General features: G+C 46.4%; 1 protein-coding gene across 2 annotated transcripts in view; it reads left to right on the plus strand.

Moving 5' to 3' along the window:
• The window catches only part of IL6R (interleukin 6 receptor), a 47,546-nt gene extending 43,767 nt beyond the window's left edge, over positions 1-3,779 (plus strand). The window contains exon 10 of one of the 2 annotated variants that reach the window (XM_036015593.1): positions 3,597-3,779. In XM_036015593.1, the coding sequence (XP_035871486.1) occupies positions 3,597-3,615 (19 nt within the window). In that variant the 3' untranslated portion in view covers positions 3,616-3,779. Of the gene's footprint in view, positions 1-131 lie in introns of both variants that reach the window. The other variant, XM_028503105.2, reaches the window with a different exon arrangement.
• Positions 3,780-18,782: the final 15,003 nt, after the last annotated feature.

Below are 18,782 nucleotides of genomic sequence, written 5' to 3' on the forward strand. Positions count from 1 at the left end.
GTCATCGCTCTTTTGAGCTGAAACCTGGGACTGCGGGCCCCCAGGTGGCCAGCTGTTGGTGTTTTTCACGCAGGTGCAGCACAGGGGGGACTAACCATCTGTGTGGTTTGTCTTTGTGTGTCTGTGTGAAGGCTCAAGAAGACGTGGAAGCTACAGGCTCTGAAAGAAGGCAAGACGAGCATGCACCCACCTTATTCTCTGGGACAGCTGGTCCCCGAGAGGCCCAAGCCCACGCCCGTGCTGGCGCCCCTCATCTCCCCACCAGTGTCCCCCAGCAGCCTGGGGTCCGACAGCACCTCGAGGCACAGCCGACCCGACGCCCAGGGCCCACAGAGCCAGTATGACATCAGCAACAGAGACTATTTCTTCCCCCAGTAGCTGGCCGGGTGGCACCTGGCAGGCTGGGATGTCACACCTGCTGAACTGCGCTGATGACAAAGCACATGCTGGCTCGTCACTGTCATTCCAGCTCAGCTCTGGTGTGGGGGGCCTCTGGCTTCACTGTGATGGATGGGCCTCGCAGACGGTTCGACACTGGATGAAAACAGGTTTGCTGGGCCTGTTCAGAAGGAAGAGGTGGTTGAGTTTCTGGACCACCCTTCCCCAAAGCCCTGCCTAAAGGGGTTAGAGTGGACTTGGGGCCTATGCAGAGAGGGTGTCAAGAGTCCACTGGACATTGAGGTGGGCAGAGCAGGGCGGCTGCCGAGGCCTCAGACAGGGCTTTGTCCGGACAAACTGCGGGCCGCCTGCACCTGCGACGAAGCTCCCCAAGCTGTGCCCTCAGGAGATGGGAGATGTCCACCCGAAGACCTCCAGTCGCCTCCTCCCTGGCCCACCGCACAGTTTCATCTTCCAGCTCAGACTCTGGAAACCGAAGTGCCTTCTCATTGCAGTTTCTCTAGGCCTGAGGACGGCTCTTCTTCAACCGCCCGGGCTGCGGAAGCTTTCGACTGCCTTTCCTCCCCACACTGGAAAAACAGCTGAGGGGGGAGGTGAATAGTATCTCAGGACCAGATGGTTCGAAGTGGAATTGTAATTAGCTCCTCATTAGCATTTTGCTAAATGTGAATCTTAGCCCTAGGCACCTGCTGAATCCAGAAGCAACTGCACTGACTCAGTTTCCCTCTCAGTCTCCTCCCAGGACTTCAGGAGGAGAGGAGAGAAGCAGAGAGGAAGCGGGGACTCGGGGACAGAGGCCGAAGGGGATGCAGCCTCTGAAAACCAGTATTCTCCACGGCCCTGTCCCTTGCTCCCCCAAAGGGAGAACTGGCGTTGGGGTGGGGGTGGGGGCTCCTGCCATTAGTGAGATCAAAAGGTTCGACTCCAGCCCTGTGTATTTTGTTTTCACCTGAGCCTGAGTGACAGGGAAGGACATACGTATCTGAAAAGACAGAAGAACCCGACAGGAATGTATTTTAATTTGTTTTTAAAGAACTGCTGGCTATTCTTGAGAGGGTGGAAGATCCCATCCTAGCTGAGGGTCGGTACACAAGTGACTTGGGGAGAAGCCCAGTGACTTCGGCATGCAACCGAGTTAGGTGAAAAGGGGGAGGAGAAAAAGTGATCTTCCTGTCTTAGAGAATAGACTGGTTCCATTCTAGATTGTGTTTTTTTGTCTTAAAAAGTGAAAAAAAAATTGCCTGCTTCTTCTCTAATTTGGGGGAGAGCAGCTGTTACTACTCCTCTCTGCGGTTGTGAAGGGCACGGTGTCCATCTCCTGGTGGCCATGCTGGGAAGCCCGCCGCCCACAGCTACCCAGCAGGGTCAGCTGAAAACCCCCGCCCCCGACAGCCCTTGTTATCAGTGGGAGGGAGGTTCGTTGAAAAACCCCTCAGTGCCTTCCTCTTTTTATTTAGTTCCTTGAATGTGATTCAGTTCAGTTAGCATTGAAGCTCCAGCTAAATGTCTCCTGTGTCTCTGACACTAACCACTTCAGCTCCCTTTTCTGTCCAGGCTTTGAAAATTCACCGCTGAGAGTGGTTACCCAGACAAGTGCCTTCATGTATCATGGGGTGCCCCAGCATGAAGCTTATGATTCAAATCAGTTGTGTAACCACAGACCAAAAATTTACCAGAGCACAGACTCTTCTAGTAGTCCACTCTTTAGAAAAACAACCATCGGTACCAGACAGGTGGCAAAGGATGAAAATGACTGCGCTTTATTTACTGTTGGCGGGTTCAGACTGTTACTATGTTGGGCAGGTGGTGACTTTCGGTGCTGGCTCTGTCTGTGGGTTTCAGCTGCCTGCTGCTGCTTCAGGCAGCTTTCTTAAGCTGACAGACGCCTGGCAGGTGGGGTTTTTTTCTACAAAGTTTCTTTGAGAACAGCAAAAATGCTGTTAAAGGGAAATATTAACACAGTGAAAATCTGCATGATAAAGGGTGATTCTGGGCCCACGGTTCTTTAACTCTTTATAAAGTTTTACCCACAAGTGATGTTACCAAAACCAGGCAGAGAGGTGCTAGTGGAAGATGTGAAATCAGATAACTCATAATTACTGAGAGGTAGGCAGCTTTGATCTCCAGATTGTTTTTGCTTTCATTATTATTGTAACGGAACCACTTTTTTTTTCCTGTATTGGAGAGGGTTTTTTCCCCCCCTTTACATTTTTATAAGCTGGTGTGAATGAAGGAAAAGTATTTCTCTTCTCCGGGTGGTGGGCTTTTCTCAGTGTCCACCCAGTCTTTCTCTGCCCTCCGATCTCTGGTCAGTGACCTGGGGCTTCAGCCCGCAGGCCATTCTTCCCTGGGTTCGGCAGCTCACGTGCCTTTGATGCTCAACAATGGTGTTCCTCACCTGATACCTGTAGCGATCTGCCCCACAGCCGGATGTGAAATGTTGGGGTGGTGATGATTTATAATTAAACGTGACAATTTATCCTGCTGGGTTGGGAAAGTTAAAAATATGCTGGTTCAAAGTCTAAACTAAAGTGGTCCTTAATTCTTGTAGCATTAATAAAACATTTTTTTCAAATGCCAAGGGGGTAGCATTGGCTGCATCTACAAAGCCATGAGTAACTCGGAGAGCCCTTTGTTTTGATGGAGCCCTAGGCCCTGTGGTTTTCTGCCAGGCTCTGGGCTCACTTCGTTTTTGTTCCCCTACGCTCCTGGGGAGAGGGGGAGGTGTGGCTCTGCTGCTGGGCAGGTCTGGGGTGGCAGCGCCCTGGTGGGGAGCAGAGCCCAGGGCAGTGGGCTGGGAGTGACCGTGGTTCGCGGGTTTCCTGCAGGACGTATGTCCAGGAGGTTCTTGCCCTGCTGCTTTGGTGCTAAGCTCTGCTGCTAGGGAGGAGTCTGGCATCTAGCTCCAGGTGGAGCTGCTGGGAAGTTTATCTTAATTTGGAGATGCAGAGGCAACTGTTGGGCCTTTGGAGCAGAAGCCAGCTTCCCCACGCGGGCTCTGGGGGTCAGCTGGAAGGCCAGCTGGCCCGGCTGCTGCGCCGGCTGCTGCTGAGCACCCTCTGAGTTAGGTCCTTCTGATATCGTCTCCCCTGTGTGGTCTGGTGCTAGCACTAGTGTGTTTCTATGGCAACCTTAATGATTTTGTATTTGCTAATTTTTACTTTTTTCAATTATGGTTGGCATTCTATGTTATTTTGCGGCCTTAATGATACATGAAGGGACATGGTCGGTTTATGGGCACACATCAGGCGGAGACCTGCCCTGGAGGGAAGGGCCTGGAGCCACGTGCAGCTGGGCCGCTCGCTGATGGGGAGACCGTGTTTGGACGGAGACCACATGTCTGTTAAATAAATACCTCAACTTTGTATTTTGGAGAGAAATAATAGTTTTAAGCTTGTTTTTATTTTTTTACCTAATTATCTAAAAGCAAACACCAGAGGCTGATGTCTGTATATGGGGCAAAGGGTCAGTATGATATGCTTTTCAATGTTTTTTTTTTCTTTTTATCAGCTATTTTGCATTTAAAGTGAAAATTGTAAATGTTTGAAATAAATAATTCCTAAAAATATGCTTGAAGTGTAATTATGTTCGGGGTTCCTGGGTCATTTCAAGGAAAATTATGAAGGACCATTTTGGGGTGGGCCTCCCCTTAATCCAGGATGAAATTACCTCTGGAAAAAATCAGATTAGTTTAGCCCTGGCTGGTGTAGCTCAGTGGACTGAGTGCAGGCCTGTTGAACCAAAGGGTTGCCAGTTTGATTCCCAGTCGGGGCACATGCCTGGGTTGTGGGCCAGGGCCCCAGGAGGGGACACAGGAGAGGCAACCACACATTGATGTTTCTCTTTCTCCCTTCCCCTCTCTCTAAAAATAAATAAATAAATAAAATCTTTTAAAAAATCAGATTAGTTTTAAGAAGTAAATAGAAATTTCTTTCTCAAAAGACACTAATTGTGAAAGTGTTTCCCAAAATGAGCCCTGGGGTTTCTGGAAGAGGTGTGGATGCTTCTGCCACGTTTACCATCACCACCAGCTGAGGGGCCTGTGGGGAGGAAACGGAAGGGACATTACTCACCAGAAGCCTGTTTATTGGACAGGGGGTGTTCACGCTATCACACAGGCAACCCTGCACTCTCCTTGATCATCGGATAGCCTAAATCAGTCCCCTGTTAGAAAGGGCCTTAGGCAGGAGAAACTTGGATTACAGCCGTCCTGCGTGCCCTGGAGAGAGGACAGCCCTTGTGGGGCTGCTTTGTGGATAGGAGGAGCTTTGTAAACAGCTCAGGGCTCAGCAGGAGGAAACTGCAGGGAAGTGCAATGGTGTGACTCAGACTAAAAGCTGACGGGTGAGGCCCCCTGTGTGCCGCCCCCACCCCACCCCACCCCAACCCAGGGAGAGGAAAGTCACGTTACCAAACCTACAGGACCTGTCTCCTTGAGGACCTTTTTTGAGGGTGGTCCCTGCCTTGCAGAAAAGGGGCAGGAAACATGCCCCCCAGGATGTCTGGGCTATGTGACTCTGCAGAAGGTTGCAGGGGTGGGCATGAGGAGCAGGAAGTGGAACAAGGTGCCTCCCTCCTCTCCACAGCATTGCTATTAGGATGACATGGTTGCAATGCTCTTTCCAGGAGAATTTGGGAGAACAGATGGCGATTCTTGTAGAGGACGGGAAGGAACACTCAGTCACTGGAACAGCCTCTGAGGAAAGCATTTTCCTTATTTGCTGAGGCACAGGACCCCAAACTTTTCTCTGTATCTGTGAGAAGTGCAGACCCGCAGCTGGAAACTGCCGCTCGCAGCAGCAGAAGCGTGCTGTTGGAAGACACACTGCTGTGTGCGGGGCCGGGCTGGGGCGCAGGGCAGCCTCTCAGGCCGAGGGTTGCTGGTGGGCTGCCTGTGTGGCCTGTCGCTTAAACAATCCTGGGCAATGACAGCCAGCCCTTCACCATCCTTCAAATACTGGCCAATCCCTGGTTTCTTTATGAAAGTTCCTGTCTTCCACCGATGAATGCCACTTAAAAAACAAAGCAAAACGAAGTAACAGCAATAATTCCTCAGCCTGGTCCTATTTTATACCAACAGTTTTTTTTTTAATCCTCACCTGAAGATATGTTTATTGATTTCAGAGAGAGGAAGGAGAGGGAAAAAGAGAGAGAGAGAGAGAGAGTGAGAGAGATTGATCAGTTGCTTCCTGTGCATGCCCTGAGCAGGGCTCGAACCTGCAAACTAGGTGTATGCCTAGCCAAGAATCGAACCCACACACTTTTGGCATAGGGGACAATGCTTCAACCAACTGAGCCAGCTGGCCAGGGCCATACCCACAGTTTTAGGTGACAACCCAAAACATGAGTAAAATTAGGGTTTTCAGTACATTTATGAAACACTCATGGTATAGATGTATATAATTTTTCATCAAGGGCGTTTCATCAAAGATAATCTCAAAGTGCTTAATAAAACTGCCCAGTGGCTACAGCAAAATAGCACACTGAGTAACAGGAAGCTGCATTTGAATATTTCATTGGGACTTTTTAAGAAATGGGATTTATTGGGAGGACAATTGTATTTTACTTTGGTCTTTATTTCATTTTGGCTTCACTGAGGTAGAAATGACACAACGTTATATCAGTGCCAGGCACACAACGTAACGACTCAATCTTTGTAGAAACGGCAGGACGGCCACCAAAGTAAGCCGGGTTAACATCCGCCCGCGTACGTTGTAGGTAGAAAAGTTTTTTCCTGTGATGAGAGCTTTCAAGATCTGCCCTCCTAGCTACTTTCATATGTGCAATACAGTATTATCAATGATGGTTATTATGCTGTCCATTATACCCCCATGACTTACTCATTTTATATTTGGAAACCTGTACCTTTTGACCCCTTTGCCCACTTCACCCACCCCGCCCAGGTCTTTAAATGTATGTGCTGCACAGTTAGGGTTTTAAGTGATGAGCCCTCTCAGTGGGATACGCTGGCGAGACGCGCTGGGGGAGGGGTGTCTTCCCGGACTCACCCGGGCAGCACGTGCCCCCCGCAGGCACACGTACGCGCTGGCGGACGCTGCAGGGATTCCAGCTCCGTCTGAGGCGGACTCCAGAACGCTGAATAAGCTCCCGGAGGGTTCTGAGGGGGGTGACGACGACCTTGGGGGGAGCGACTATGGACCGTGACGGTTTCTATTACAAGTTGGGTGCTATGAGGGCCTCACATTCAGGACTTGGCATACTTCAGTGGACGGCACCTGTGGACGGGTCCCTCTGAATCACAATAATGGGTGGTGTCTGTCCTGGAGTGCAAGTTGCACAAGTTATCCTGCTGTGCAGCTGGCTTTGAGGGTCTCTGTGCTGCCCCCCGGCCTGGAGGGGAGGCTCCCCAGCGGCAAGTTACCGTGGGTGTTAACTGGAAAACAAAATCTGTGGGCAGCAGCTACACCACTGGCCCTGCTGGTTGCGTAGAAGTCCACAGAACCTTTTTGGGTAGGGACAGTCCATGAAAAGTAGCTAAAAATTAAGGCCGCCATTTGCGGACCCTCCACCAGGAGTTTTATAAGCAGGATACTCTTTCTCATCCTAATGATGCTGTGAGGTGTTTTCACCTGTTTACAGAGGACGCCACTGAGGCTCACACTGGTAAAAATAGTGGCCTAAGAAGCCAGCGCTAGTTAAGAGGCTGAAGTGGACCCCAAATCTGGGTCTGCCTGACTCCAAGGCTGGCATTCTTTACCCTGCCATGTGGCCCCTCAGCTGCCAGTGACTGCCTGGGTGGGCCTCTTTCCAACCCCTTTCCCAGGCCAGGTGACCTTGCCCTGAGTGGGTGGAGGCCTGGCACCTCTCCCCGGAAGGGAGATGGGCATGGATTCCTGTCAGTGTGGGAAGGTGCTGGAGTCTGGACCCCACACACGCATGTCCTGGGGCTCCTGTGGGTGACCCTGAGGCAGCCAGGCCCCAGCGCTGCTCACATCACAGGCAGCCACAAAACAGACGGGTCACAAAAGGTAGGGACACAACCAGTTCCTCATATGTAGTGATCCTACATCAGAAACCCAACCAGGCCGCTTCCCTTCCATCCATATCAGCCCATCCGAACGCTGTGTGAATGACCGGGTTTTCTCCTGTTGCTTTCTTGGTATGCATTTTAATGAACCTCCTCGAAGTCCTCAAATTGTGCTTTCTTTATGGCTCGGAGACTTTATCCCATCCACTACCTCTGGAAAGATAAGTGGTCGCCACATTGTGAGCACTGGTTCCCTCTGGGTGGTGGGAGTCACTCAGGGAATGTTGACTGAACCACAGCGCTGCCTTTGAGGATACAAGACGATCTAGTAGCTTCCTCAACAGGCTGGCAGTCCATCCAGTGGCCACACAGTTACTAGCACATGCTGTCTCTAGGAGCAAATGACTGATCTGGTCTGGGGAGTCAGGGAAGGAAGGGGTAGAAACGGGGAGAGTGAAGATGGGGGAGGAGGGCCCAGGTGGAGGGCCACGCACATGGAGAGGCTGGCCAAGGGCTGCGGGGAGGGGTGGGGACGGGTGAGGAAGTCTGCCTTAGATACGGACCTTGTTGAGCAACGTTGCAATATTCTAAGAGCATTAGGAAGTCCCTGAAGACCAGATTTGCTCTTTTTTTCTTTTATGCATATCTGTATTTTTTCATGAGCATGTATGTTTTTTCAATTAAAAACATCTTCTTAAATTATATTTTACTGATTATGCTATTACAGTTGTCCCAATTTTCCCCTTGCCCCCTCCCCCACCCTACGCCCTACTCCTTTAGGCAGTCACCCACCATTGTTCGTGTCCATGGGTCATGGGTATAAGTTCTTTGGCTCGAGGGGTGTCCAACCTTTTGATGTCTTGGGGCTACAATGGAAGAGGAAGAGTTTACTTGGGCCACATATTAAATACATTGCAACATGTAATCACACAAAAAGTCTCAATGTTTTATGTAGATTTACGACTCTGTTGGGCCACGTTCATGGCCATCCTGAGCTGCATGTGACCCACGGGCCACAGGTTGGACACCCCTACTACTCCATTTCCTGCACTGTACAGGACACCCCCATGGCTATTCTGTACCTACCTATTTGTACTTCTTAGTCCCCTTACCTCTTCACCCCTTCTCCCACAGCCCCTCCGATCTGGCCACCATCAAAACCCTCTTTGTTTCCATGATTCTGTCTCTGTTTTTCTTGTTTGCTCAGTTTGTTTTTAAGATTTTATGTATTTATACTGAGAGAGAGGGGAAGGGAGGGAGAAAGAGAGGGAGAGAAACATTGATGTTCTAGAGATACATGATTGGTTGCCTCTTGCATGTCCCTAACTGGGGTCCTGGCCCACAACCCAGGCATATACCCTGGAAATCGAACCAGAGACCTTTTGGTTCACAGGCCGGCACTCAACCCACTTAGCTACAACAGCCAAGGTTGTTTTTAGATTCAATTGTTGGTAGATATGTATTTATTGCCATTTTATTGTTCATAGTTTTGACCTTCGTTTTCTTTTTTTTTTACTTTTTTCCTTTTTTAAAAGTATATATTATTGATTATGCTATTACAGGTGTCCCATTTTCCCCCTTTATTCCCCTCCACCCTGCATACCCCCTCTCACCTGCATTCCCCCCTTTGGTTCATGTCCATGGGTCATACATATAAGTTCTTTGGCTTCTACATTTCCTGTACTAATTTTAACCTCCCCCTCTCTATTTTCTACCTAACATTTATGCTACTTATTCTCTGTACCTTTCCCCCATCTCTCCTCCTACTCCCCACCCCTCCTATAACTCTCCCTGTGATCTCCATTTCTCTGATTCTGTTCCTGTTCTAGTTGTTTGTTTAGTTTGTTTTTGTTTTCTTTTTAGGTTCGGTTGTTAATAACTGTGAGTTTGTTGTCATTTTACTGTTTATATTTTTAATTTTCTTTTTCTTAGATAAGTCTCTTTAACATTTCATATAATAAGGGCTGGGTGATGATGAACTCCTTTAACTTGACCGTATCTGAGAAGCACTTTATCTGCCCTTCCATTCTAAATGACAGCTTTGCTGGGTAGAGTAATCTTGGATGTAGGTCCTTGCCTTTCATGATTTGGAATACTTCTTTCCAGTCCCTTCTTGCCTGCAAGGTCTCTTTTGAGAAATCAGCTGATAGTCTTATGGAACTCCCTTGTAGGTAAGTCTCTCCTTTTCTCTTTCTGCTTTTAACATTCTCTCCTTATCTTTACTCTTGGCTAATGTAATTATGATGTGCCTTGGTGTGTTCCTCCTTGGGTTCAACTTCTTTGGGACTCTCTGAGCTTCCTGGGCTTCTTGGAAATCTCTTTCCTTTGCCAGATTAGGGAAGTTCTCCATATGTTTTCAGTTTCTTGCTCTTCCTTTTCTCCTTCTGGCACCCCTATTATTCAGCTGTTGGAATGTTTAGAGATGTCCTGGAGGTTCCTAAGGCTCTCCTCATTTTTTTGAAATTTTGTTTCTTCATTTTGTTCTGGTTGAATGTTTATTTCTTCCTTCTGCTCCAAATTGTTGATTTGAGTCCCAGTTTCCTCCCCATCCCTGTTGGTTACCTGTACATTTTCCTTTATTTCATTTTTCATAGCCTTCATTTTTTCCTCTAGTTCATGACCATATTCAGCCATTTCTGTGAGCATCCTGATTACTAGTGTTTTGAACTGTGCATCTGATAGGTTGGCTATCTCTTCATTACTTAGTTGTATTTTTTCTAGAGCTTTGATCTGTTCTTCCATTTGGGCCATTTTTCAGCACACCTGTTATGTATAAAGGCCAGAGCCTTAGGTATTCGCCAGGGTGTGGCAATCCATGTCACTGTGTTGTTGTGCTACATGTCAGGGAGGGGTTGGAGAGAGAACGGTGCTGCTTACTGTGTTCTCTTCTGGTTTTCAGTCACTTGTCCCACTATCCACAAGCAAATTGACCCCTTCTTGTGCTGATTCCCAGGTTGGTGGGTTTGTGTACATTCTAGGACCCTGTGGGTCTCTCCAGTGAACTCTCCTGTTAGGCCGGGAGTTTCTCCCACTGCTGTCTCAACCCCCACAGGGGTTTTCAGTCAGAGGTTCAAGGCTTTATTTCCCTGCGCTGGAACCCTGGATTGTGGGTCTGTCTTGCTCCCTAGTTGTTCCTCTATATTTATTCGCACTTTTATCTGCCCAGTCTGCAAGCTGCTGCCTCGCCAGCTTCACCAGCCGCTGCCTTGCTGCGAGTCCTCAACACCCTGCTGCCCATCTCCACCCCTCCTGCTGGTCTGGATGAATGTTTCTTCTTTAACTCCTTGGTTGTCATACTTCCATACAGTTTGATTTTCTGTTAGTTCTGGTTTTATTTTTTTTGGTTTTTAAATTTGTCGTTGTGCTTTTGCTTGTGTGAGGAGGCACAGTGTGTCTACCTATGCCTCCATCTGGGCTGGAAATCTGACCTTCTTTTTCTTAAATAAGTCCCTTTAACATTTCATATCATAATGGTTTGGTGATGATGAACTCCTTTAGTTTTTCTTTCTTTTTAAAAAAAGATTTTATTTATTTATTTATTTGTAGGAGGGAAAGAAAGAGAGGGAGAAAGAAAGGGAGAGAAACATCAGTGTGTGGTTGCCTGTTATTTACCCACTACTGGGGACCTGGCCCGCAACCCAGGCATGTTCCCTGATTGGGAATCGAACTGGCAACCCTTTGGTTCACAGGCTGGCACTCAATATGCTGAGCCACACCAGCCAGGGTTCCTTTAGTTTCTTCTTGTCTGGGAAGCACTTCATCTGTCCTTTGATTCTAAATGATAACTTTGCTGGGTAGAGAAATCTGGGCTGTAGGTCCCTGCTTTTCATAACTTTGAATATTTCTTGTTAATCCCTTCTTGCCTGCAAAGTTTCTTTTGAGAAATTAGCTGACAGTCTTATGGGAACTCCCCTGTAGGTAACTACTGTTTTTCTCTTGCTGCTTTTAAGATTCTCTCTTTATCTTTGACCTTTGGCATTTTAATATGATGTGTTCAAGTGCATTGTAAAGAGTAGCCCTCTTCGTATCCATCTTGTTTTAGACTCTCTGTGCTTCCTGGACTTGCCTGTATATTTCTTTCACCAAATTAGGGAAGTTTTCTTTCCTTATTTTTTTCAAATAGATTTTCAATTTCTTGCTCTTTCTCTTTTCCTTCTGGCACCTCTGTGTTGCAAATATTGAAATGCTTAAGTTGTCCCAGAGGCTGACTATACTCATTTTTTAAATTCTTTTTTCTTCTTATTTTTCTGATTGGTTGTTTCTTGTTTCCTTATGTTCCAAATCATTGATTTGATTCTCAGCTTCATACACTCTATTATTTCCCTGAAAGTTGTTCTTTATTTCAATTAATGTATCCTTCCTTTCTGACTGAGTCTTTTTTATGCTGCTGAGATCCTCACTAAGTCCCTTGAGCATCTTTATAACCAGTGTTTTGAACTGCACTTTATAGTTTGCTTATCTCTATTTAGTTTAGCTCTTTTTCTAGAGTTTTGAGCTGATCTTTCAGTTCAGCCATGTTTCTTTGTCTCCTCATTTTGGCAGCCTCCCTGTGTTTGTTTCTATGTATTAGGTAGAGCTGCTATGACTTCCTGTCTTGGTAGTGTGGCCTAATATACTACGTGTCCTGTAGGGTCAGGTGGCAGAGCCTCTCCTAGCATCCAAGAAAGGTATTTGAGGTATACCCTTCCTATGGGCTGAGTACTCCATTGTCTTGTAGTTGAGACTTGATTGCTGTTTGCAGGTCAATGGGAAGGATTTACCCAGGCCAGACAGCTGCAAAGACAGGCTGTGACTACTGACCACAAACCTCTGCCCTCTGCTGAGGAGCAGGGTGGTGGTGCTGCACTGTGATCTGTAGCTGTGTACTGGGTGCACAGGCTCTGGGATTCCCCAGGTGGTGCAGGCCAAGATCAGCCCCCACCTGTGTTCTGTCCTGGGCCACCCCGCATGAGCTACAAAGCAATCTGAGATGGCTGGTACTTGTTCTGGGCTTGGAGATTCCTAGGTGAAGCCAAGTAGTGAATCTAGGCTGGCTACTGCTAGTGCCAGGCCTGGGGCCACTTAGCAAGAGCTGGGGGCTAACTGAGGCTGGCTGTTGCTTGTTTGATAGGATTTAGGCAGTTGTGAAGCATGAGCCAAGACAAGCCATTCATATGGAAAAGTCAGAATTAAAAGTTTGGGCCTGTAAGTCTGAGGGAATCTCCAGGGCGGGGCAGTGTTAGCCAAGTTGATGGAATCTCAGATATGGCACCTGCCTGCTGGCTCTGTGGCTCTGTGGTTCTGTGGGAGGAGGGCTTAGAAAAGGGACAGTGGTCTCTGCCTGCCTTTCTGTCTGGGAGAAAGCTGTCCTCCAGCTCCTGCTTTGATGCCAGTAACTTCAATTCCTCCCCTGTGCCACTGGTGCCTTTCAGCTGCTATCCTGGTGCTGGAGCTCAGCGGGAGTGAGTCTGAGTAAGTCCCTGTGTGAGTTCTTTAAGGGGAACTGCTTGGGACACCAGAAGTTTCTTCCACTGACTCAATCCTTGCTGTTTTTTGCAGCCAGAAGTTATGGGGGCTTATCTTCCTGGCACTGGAACCCTGGGCTTGGGAGCTGGTATGGGGCTGGGACTCCTTGCTCTTGAGATATCCCTCCCGAATTTTTATCCACCACACGTGGATGTGGGACCAGCCCATTCCATGTCTCCACCCCTCCTACCAGTCTGGATGGATGTGATTTCTTCAATTCCATAGCTGTCAGACTTTCATTCAACTAGATTTTGACAGTTCTGAGTGATGGGTGTTCTATATTTTAGTTGTAATTTTGATGTGGTTGTGTGAGGAAGCGAGCTGTGTTTACCTATGGCACCATCTTGACCTGAAGTAAAACATCTTTTATTAAACAATTATAATCCTATTTTGGAATAGTTCAACCATGTTATATTGCCTATAAAAATTGTTTATTAAAAGGGCAAGAAGTAGGTGTGGATCATCGATAAAACAAAATTGTCTATGAGACAGTAATTGTTGAAGCTGGGTACAGAATGATTCATTATATTAATCTTTAAACAACTTTGACATTCTCTAGTTTAAAAAGATCAGTGATTTTAGGGAGATGTTTTGCTTGCAAATGTACCATTAAAATAATTCAAAATGAATATTACCACACACTTCTTAACCATCCTTTAATGTAAACTATGATTCTCACTTATCAACAATACACTGCTTGATACCTTGATGAACGAATTAGCTTTTACATGCACAATAAGTAATATATCTTTCCATCAATCCAAACTAGTAATCCCATTTGTTTATTCACACAAGTCAGAAGGCAATCTGAATCATTGAAAAAAATGTCACATAGGAAGCATTTTTAGTTTGAATCAAGATGATACAGTGACTCACACTCTATGATTCACAAGGTAGGGGAAGTGATTTTGGTGCTATGTGTAGACTTTGCAAATGACAGTCTGCATGTCTCAGAGTGAATGTCCTCATATGTAACCACATGTCGATGACCAGAGCTCAAACTGCCTCACAGGACTTCAAACTGCCCAGATCCATAGGAGGAGCCTCTCCCAAGCATAGAAAAGGATGCCTTGGCTCATGGACATGACCTGCCTGACCCAGCACTGGGGTGTCCTGGCAGTGGACTTGGATCCCTAAACCCAGTTGCTGTCCCCCTGCCTCAAGTCCACAAGGCACACCCATGGGGAGAAAGCACATTGGTTGCACCTGGCAACCTGGAGGTCCAGTCTGCTAGATGCATTCTCACTGTGAGACAGTAAACTGGCATAGTTTAGTTTTGTTTTTAACTGTGGTGAAGGACACATAACACTGAATTTGCCATTCTACCCATTTTTAAGTATAGCATTTAATAGTGGTAAGTATATTTACACTGTTATATAAATAACCTTAAAGTCATTTTCTTTTTGCAAAGCTGAAACCCCACTAAACAATTCCCTATTTTCCCCTCCTCCCAGGTCCTGGTGATCACCATTCTACCTTCTGTTTCTATGAATATGAGTCCTCTTGCTGCCTCATATAAGTGGAATTGTACGGCATTTGTCTTTTTGTAACTGGGTTATTTCACTCAGCAAAATTTATCTGAGCAGTAGCGTGCATCTGAATTTCATTCCCTCTGAAGGATGAATAACATTCTATTGTGTATATGTAAGTGCATGCATTCCATTTCGTTTATGCACTAGATCTGTCCATGCACACTTGGGTTGCTTGCACTTCTTGGCTATTGTGAATGTTTTTTTAAACTTTGTTTTTCACCTGCTAACTAAAACAAGGTGGTTAGTTTATTACTCCTTGCCTAAGTTTGACCAATTATATTCTTCAAGTGGAAGAATTCTGCAGGCCAAGTACACTCTCTCAAAGGTAAAGTACAGGTATAGTAATTAAGAGCCACTCTAGAATTTGACCAGGTTTCAACCTGGGCTCTCCCATTCGCCATGTGACTGACCCAGCACAGCTCTTGGATTACTCTTCGTACCAGGTCCCTACTCGAAGAGCGAGGCCCCCACCTGGCTTGCTGAGCAGCAGAGAATTAAAACAAGATGGTGCGGTATGAAAACATTGGTTCAGCAGCACACCTGGTAAGAGTGCATTCTCAGTACTTACATCTTGGCCTCTCACAGGGTCTGAATCCAACACTCAATATGCAGAACCTTGGGTTCTTAAAATCGTGTGCTCAACCTGAATTCTGAAAACCATTACTCAATTGCTTTGCTTGGGGAGTGGTGGTGAGGTGAACATTTCTCAATGCAAACTTCCTTTTCTGTTAACAAAGATGGGGAAATACAATAAGCATTTGCCACCTGGTGGCAATTGATATAAATGTTCAGTGGAAATTTAAAATTTGATACCAAAAGACTCAACACTATATATAGCTTTATTCTAGAATTTCAAATGAATTTATTTGCAAATTTCTAAATAGTAGCTTCCAATGTTGATTCTCAGCCATAACTGAGTATCAAAACATCTGCTGCAGGTTTAAAAATATATAGATTTTTACAACAGACTACAGGATCACATCCCACGGGCAGGATGAGCACATCTGTGTGCAGAGCAAACCACAATGAAAACACAAACAAAGCCACCACTGTGACACCCCATCAGGGGCCGTGGCAAATGCAGCAGTCCTCTGCTCCGGAAGAAGGCGGTCAAGGAGACAGAGCACAACTTCATTGTGTTTCTGTTTCGTGTGGGAATTAAAACATGATAGGAGGGCTCTAAAGACAAACTGAGAAAAAATTAAGTCCAGGCCCTGGCTGGGGTGCCTCATTGGTTTGGAGTGCCGTCCCGCACACCACAAGGCTGCGAGTTTGGGCCCTGGTCAGGGCACACGCCCAGGCTGTGGGTTTGGTCCTGAGTGAGGGTGTAAATGGGAGGCAACTGATTGATGCTTCTCTCTTACGCGGATATTTCTGTCCCTCTCTCTGTCCCTCCCTTTGTTACAGAAACAACCCCACTCCCCCGGCATCTGTCTCACTATTGTTCTTCTTTGCCCACTGCCGTGTTAGGAACTGTGGCTCTCAATGCCCAAGTCTGGTAAAAAGGAAAGGAACTATTTATCAAAACTTATACAGGTTAAGAGTAATGGAATGTTGCTGTTAAACCCTGAAGCCCCTTGAAGACACTCACCAACACACACACACACAGTCCTGCCTTCCCCCCTTTGCCCAGTCCGGCCAGTCAGGGGTTCCGAATCTCAGGAAAAGAAAGCAGAAGCCCGCAGCTCGGCTAGGCTCCCATTCTTAATCCAAAACCTCACCCTCCTGGTGGGCAGGTGGGAGTCCTTCTGCATTCTTTCAAACTGCTAAGAGAGAGCTCTGCATGGCTGCTACATCTTGCTTTCCTGCTTCCTAAGCCATGTGGCCAAGCGACCCCCTCTCCTCTTCCCAAAACTGCATGGTTAAACCCCAGCATGGCTGCCACTCCTGGGTTTTAATCCTGGTGCAGATCTTCCTCCATAACCCCATTTCCGACTCCTCCCACAATCAGCTGCATGAGCTCCTGTATTCTCTGCCTTTCTTGGCTACCATGGTCCAGGCAGGCGTGGCCCCGAGGAGTGGAGCAAACCACTCCCAAGTTCTTGCACAGGCACTGTAACCGCTGTGACCCATGAGTTGGGGGTGGGGGTGGGGAGCTTTCTCCCAGCTACATCACAGTCACACATGTCTCCCTGGCTCTGCGCAGGCTGTGAAGCTAGCCTGCTGTTATTAATATACAAAACAACTCTCAATCCCTGCTGCTGCTGCTGCTGCTTTTCCCAGCCCCCAAGCTAGGCTTGTGGAGAGCCCTGGGGCCTCTGAGCCTACACCTGGCTACATCTTCCCCTCTCTAATATCAATAAGCTTGTCCTTGGATGAGGATTAAAAAAATTAAGATCAGGTCTGGTTATGTTCAGTCGTGGTTCGCTGATACATGTCATTAACAATGATTACAAATGAAATTTTGACCCTCTTTGCTATAGCTGTTACCACAGAAAGGTGTTTGTTTTTATGAAGGGAAGTGATTCTCAAAAGTAAGTAAATCAAGCAAGACAAGGTTTTCTTGAAGTAATGTTTACTTACAGTTACACTTCAGAGTAAACCATCTTCAGGAAGGCATGCAGCCTACACTGGCTACTGCAATACATGCAGAAATTTTATAAAATCTTTCTGATATAATATAAATCACTAAAGCTCTACAGGTAGGCACTTGTATTATATACAATCCTCAAATATTTTCAAAAATTAAAATTATGTATTCGACGATATTTAAAATTTTAAAGCCTGCTGACAAGTAAGCAAATGCTTAAGAACTTGACAAAATGAGATGCTTGTCTCAATTGTCTGTTGCTATCACATTCATTAACATCCAATTTAAGATTCTAAATGACACGATCCAGCCACAGTTCAGGGGCCTCAGGATGAGAGTTGTATTAGGCTTAATCACCCTTTCCACAGGAAAACACAGATTCCAAGATGGCAACTGCTGTGTCATCATTTTCCCGGCTATAGACTGGATCAGAAATCCCTTAGAAAACACCCTAGATGTGCTGCTCATTTTCCCACTGCAGTTTGCTCTCTTTCCATTAGATGGCAGTAACACACCACTGTTCTACCAACAAGGTCAGAAATTAAAGAAGACTCAATTAAGGTCCAAGTTTGTCTAAGTCCAAGTTAATGGGATTATAACAATTTGAGAGAGGAGAATGAAGAAACGTGATTCTAAAGAGATCATAGGGCCAAAATAGGGCTGTTTAAAGAAAATAAGAGAGACAACTAATGAATAAAAGACATCTATGGGAAAGGTATTAAAGAAATTCTGCTAAATATTAAAAGGATGCAGAGGAGAAAGGAAATGAAATCTAGACATCTTGGTCCCCACTTCAGGCTGAAGGAAAAATGAGGCATTAGCCTTTAACTTAAAAAAGAACAATTTAGTAGAATACAAGGGCTACCCTCATTTTTTAAAAAGATTTTATTTATAAGGTCTGTCCAGAAAAAGCCCAGCCACTGTTAATATAATGAGAATGGTTTGAGCGACATCAACATTGATGTAACCTGGCAGCCAAGGAGAGTGGACTGGAATGTGCGTGTGTGAACAATGACGACTTCACTGTACTAGTCAGTGGGGGAGGTAGAAGCCATTGAGTGAGCATGTGAACTGTGTGGCCATTGCATTCAAAATGTTTGAATGAGTAAAGTAATGAGTTCCCATTAAATTCTAAGCTTCAACATTGCATTAAACTTCAACATTTCTCCATGGAAACTATTTGGATGATTCAGAGGGCTGTAACTATGGGCAGCTGGTGATTGGCAGCTTCATCACAACAACCACTCAATCATTGATCACATCTTGTGCACAGTTTTTTTTGGTGAAACATCAAATCATCCAGGCGACTCAGCCCCCCCTACAGCGCCCTGCAACTTCTGTTTTTTCCCCAAAATAAAATTGCCTTTGAAAGAGAAGAGATTTCAGACCATCAGTGGGATTCAGGAAAATATGACGGGGCTGCTAATGGTGATTGGGAGAACTGTGTGAGGTCCCAAGGTGCCTACTTTGATGTGGACTGAGGGGTCATTGTTCTGTGTACACTGTTTCTTGTATCTTCTTCAATAAGTGTCTCTACTTTTCCTATTACATGGCTGGATACCTTCTGGACAGACCTCATACTATTGTATTTTTTTTTTAGAGATGGGACCGGAGGGGAAAAGAGAGGGAGAGCAACATTGATGTGTGAGAGAAACATTGATTGGTTGTCTCTTGCATGGGCCCCAACTGGGGGTGGGAGGGCGAGGAGACTGGACCTGCAACCCAGGGATGTGCCCTGACCTGGAATCAAACTGACAACCCTCTGCTTTGTGGGATGACACCCAACCAACTGAGCCACACCAGTCAGGGCAAGGCTACCTTCATTTGA

This window comes from Phyllostomus discolor, chromosome 14 (assembly GCF_004126475.2).
Source record: "Phyllostomus discolor isolate MPI-MPIP mPhyDis1 chromosome 14, mPhyDis1.pri.v3, whole genome shotgun sequence".
Lineage (NCBI taxonomy): Eukaryota > Metazoa > Chordata > Mammalia > Chiroptera > Phyllostomidae > Phyllostomus > Phyllostomus discolor.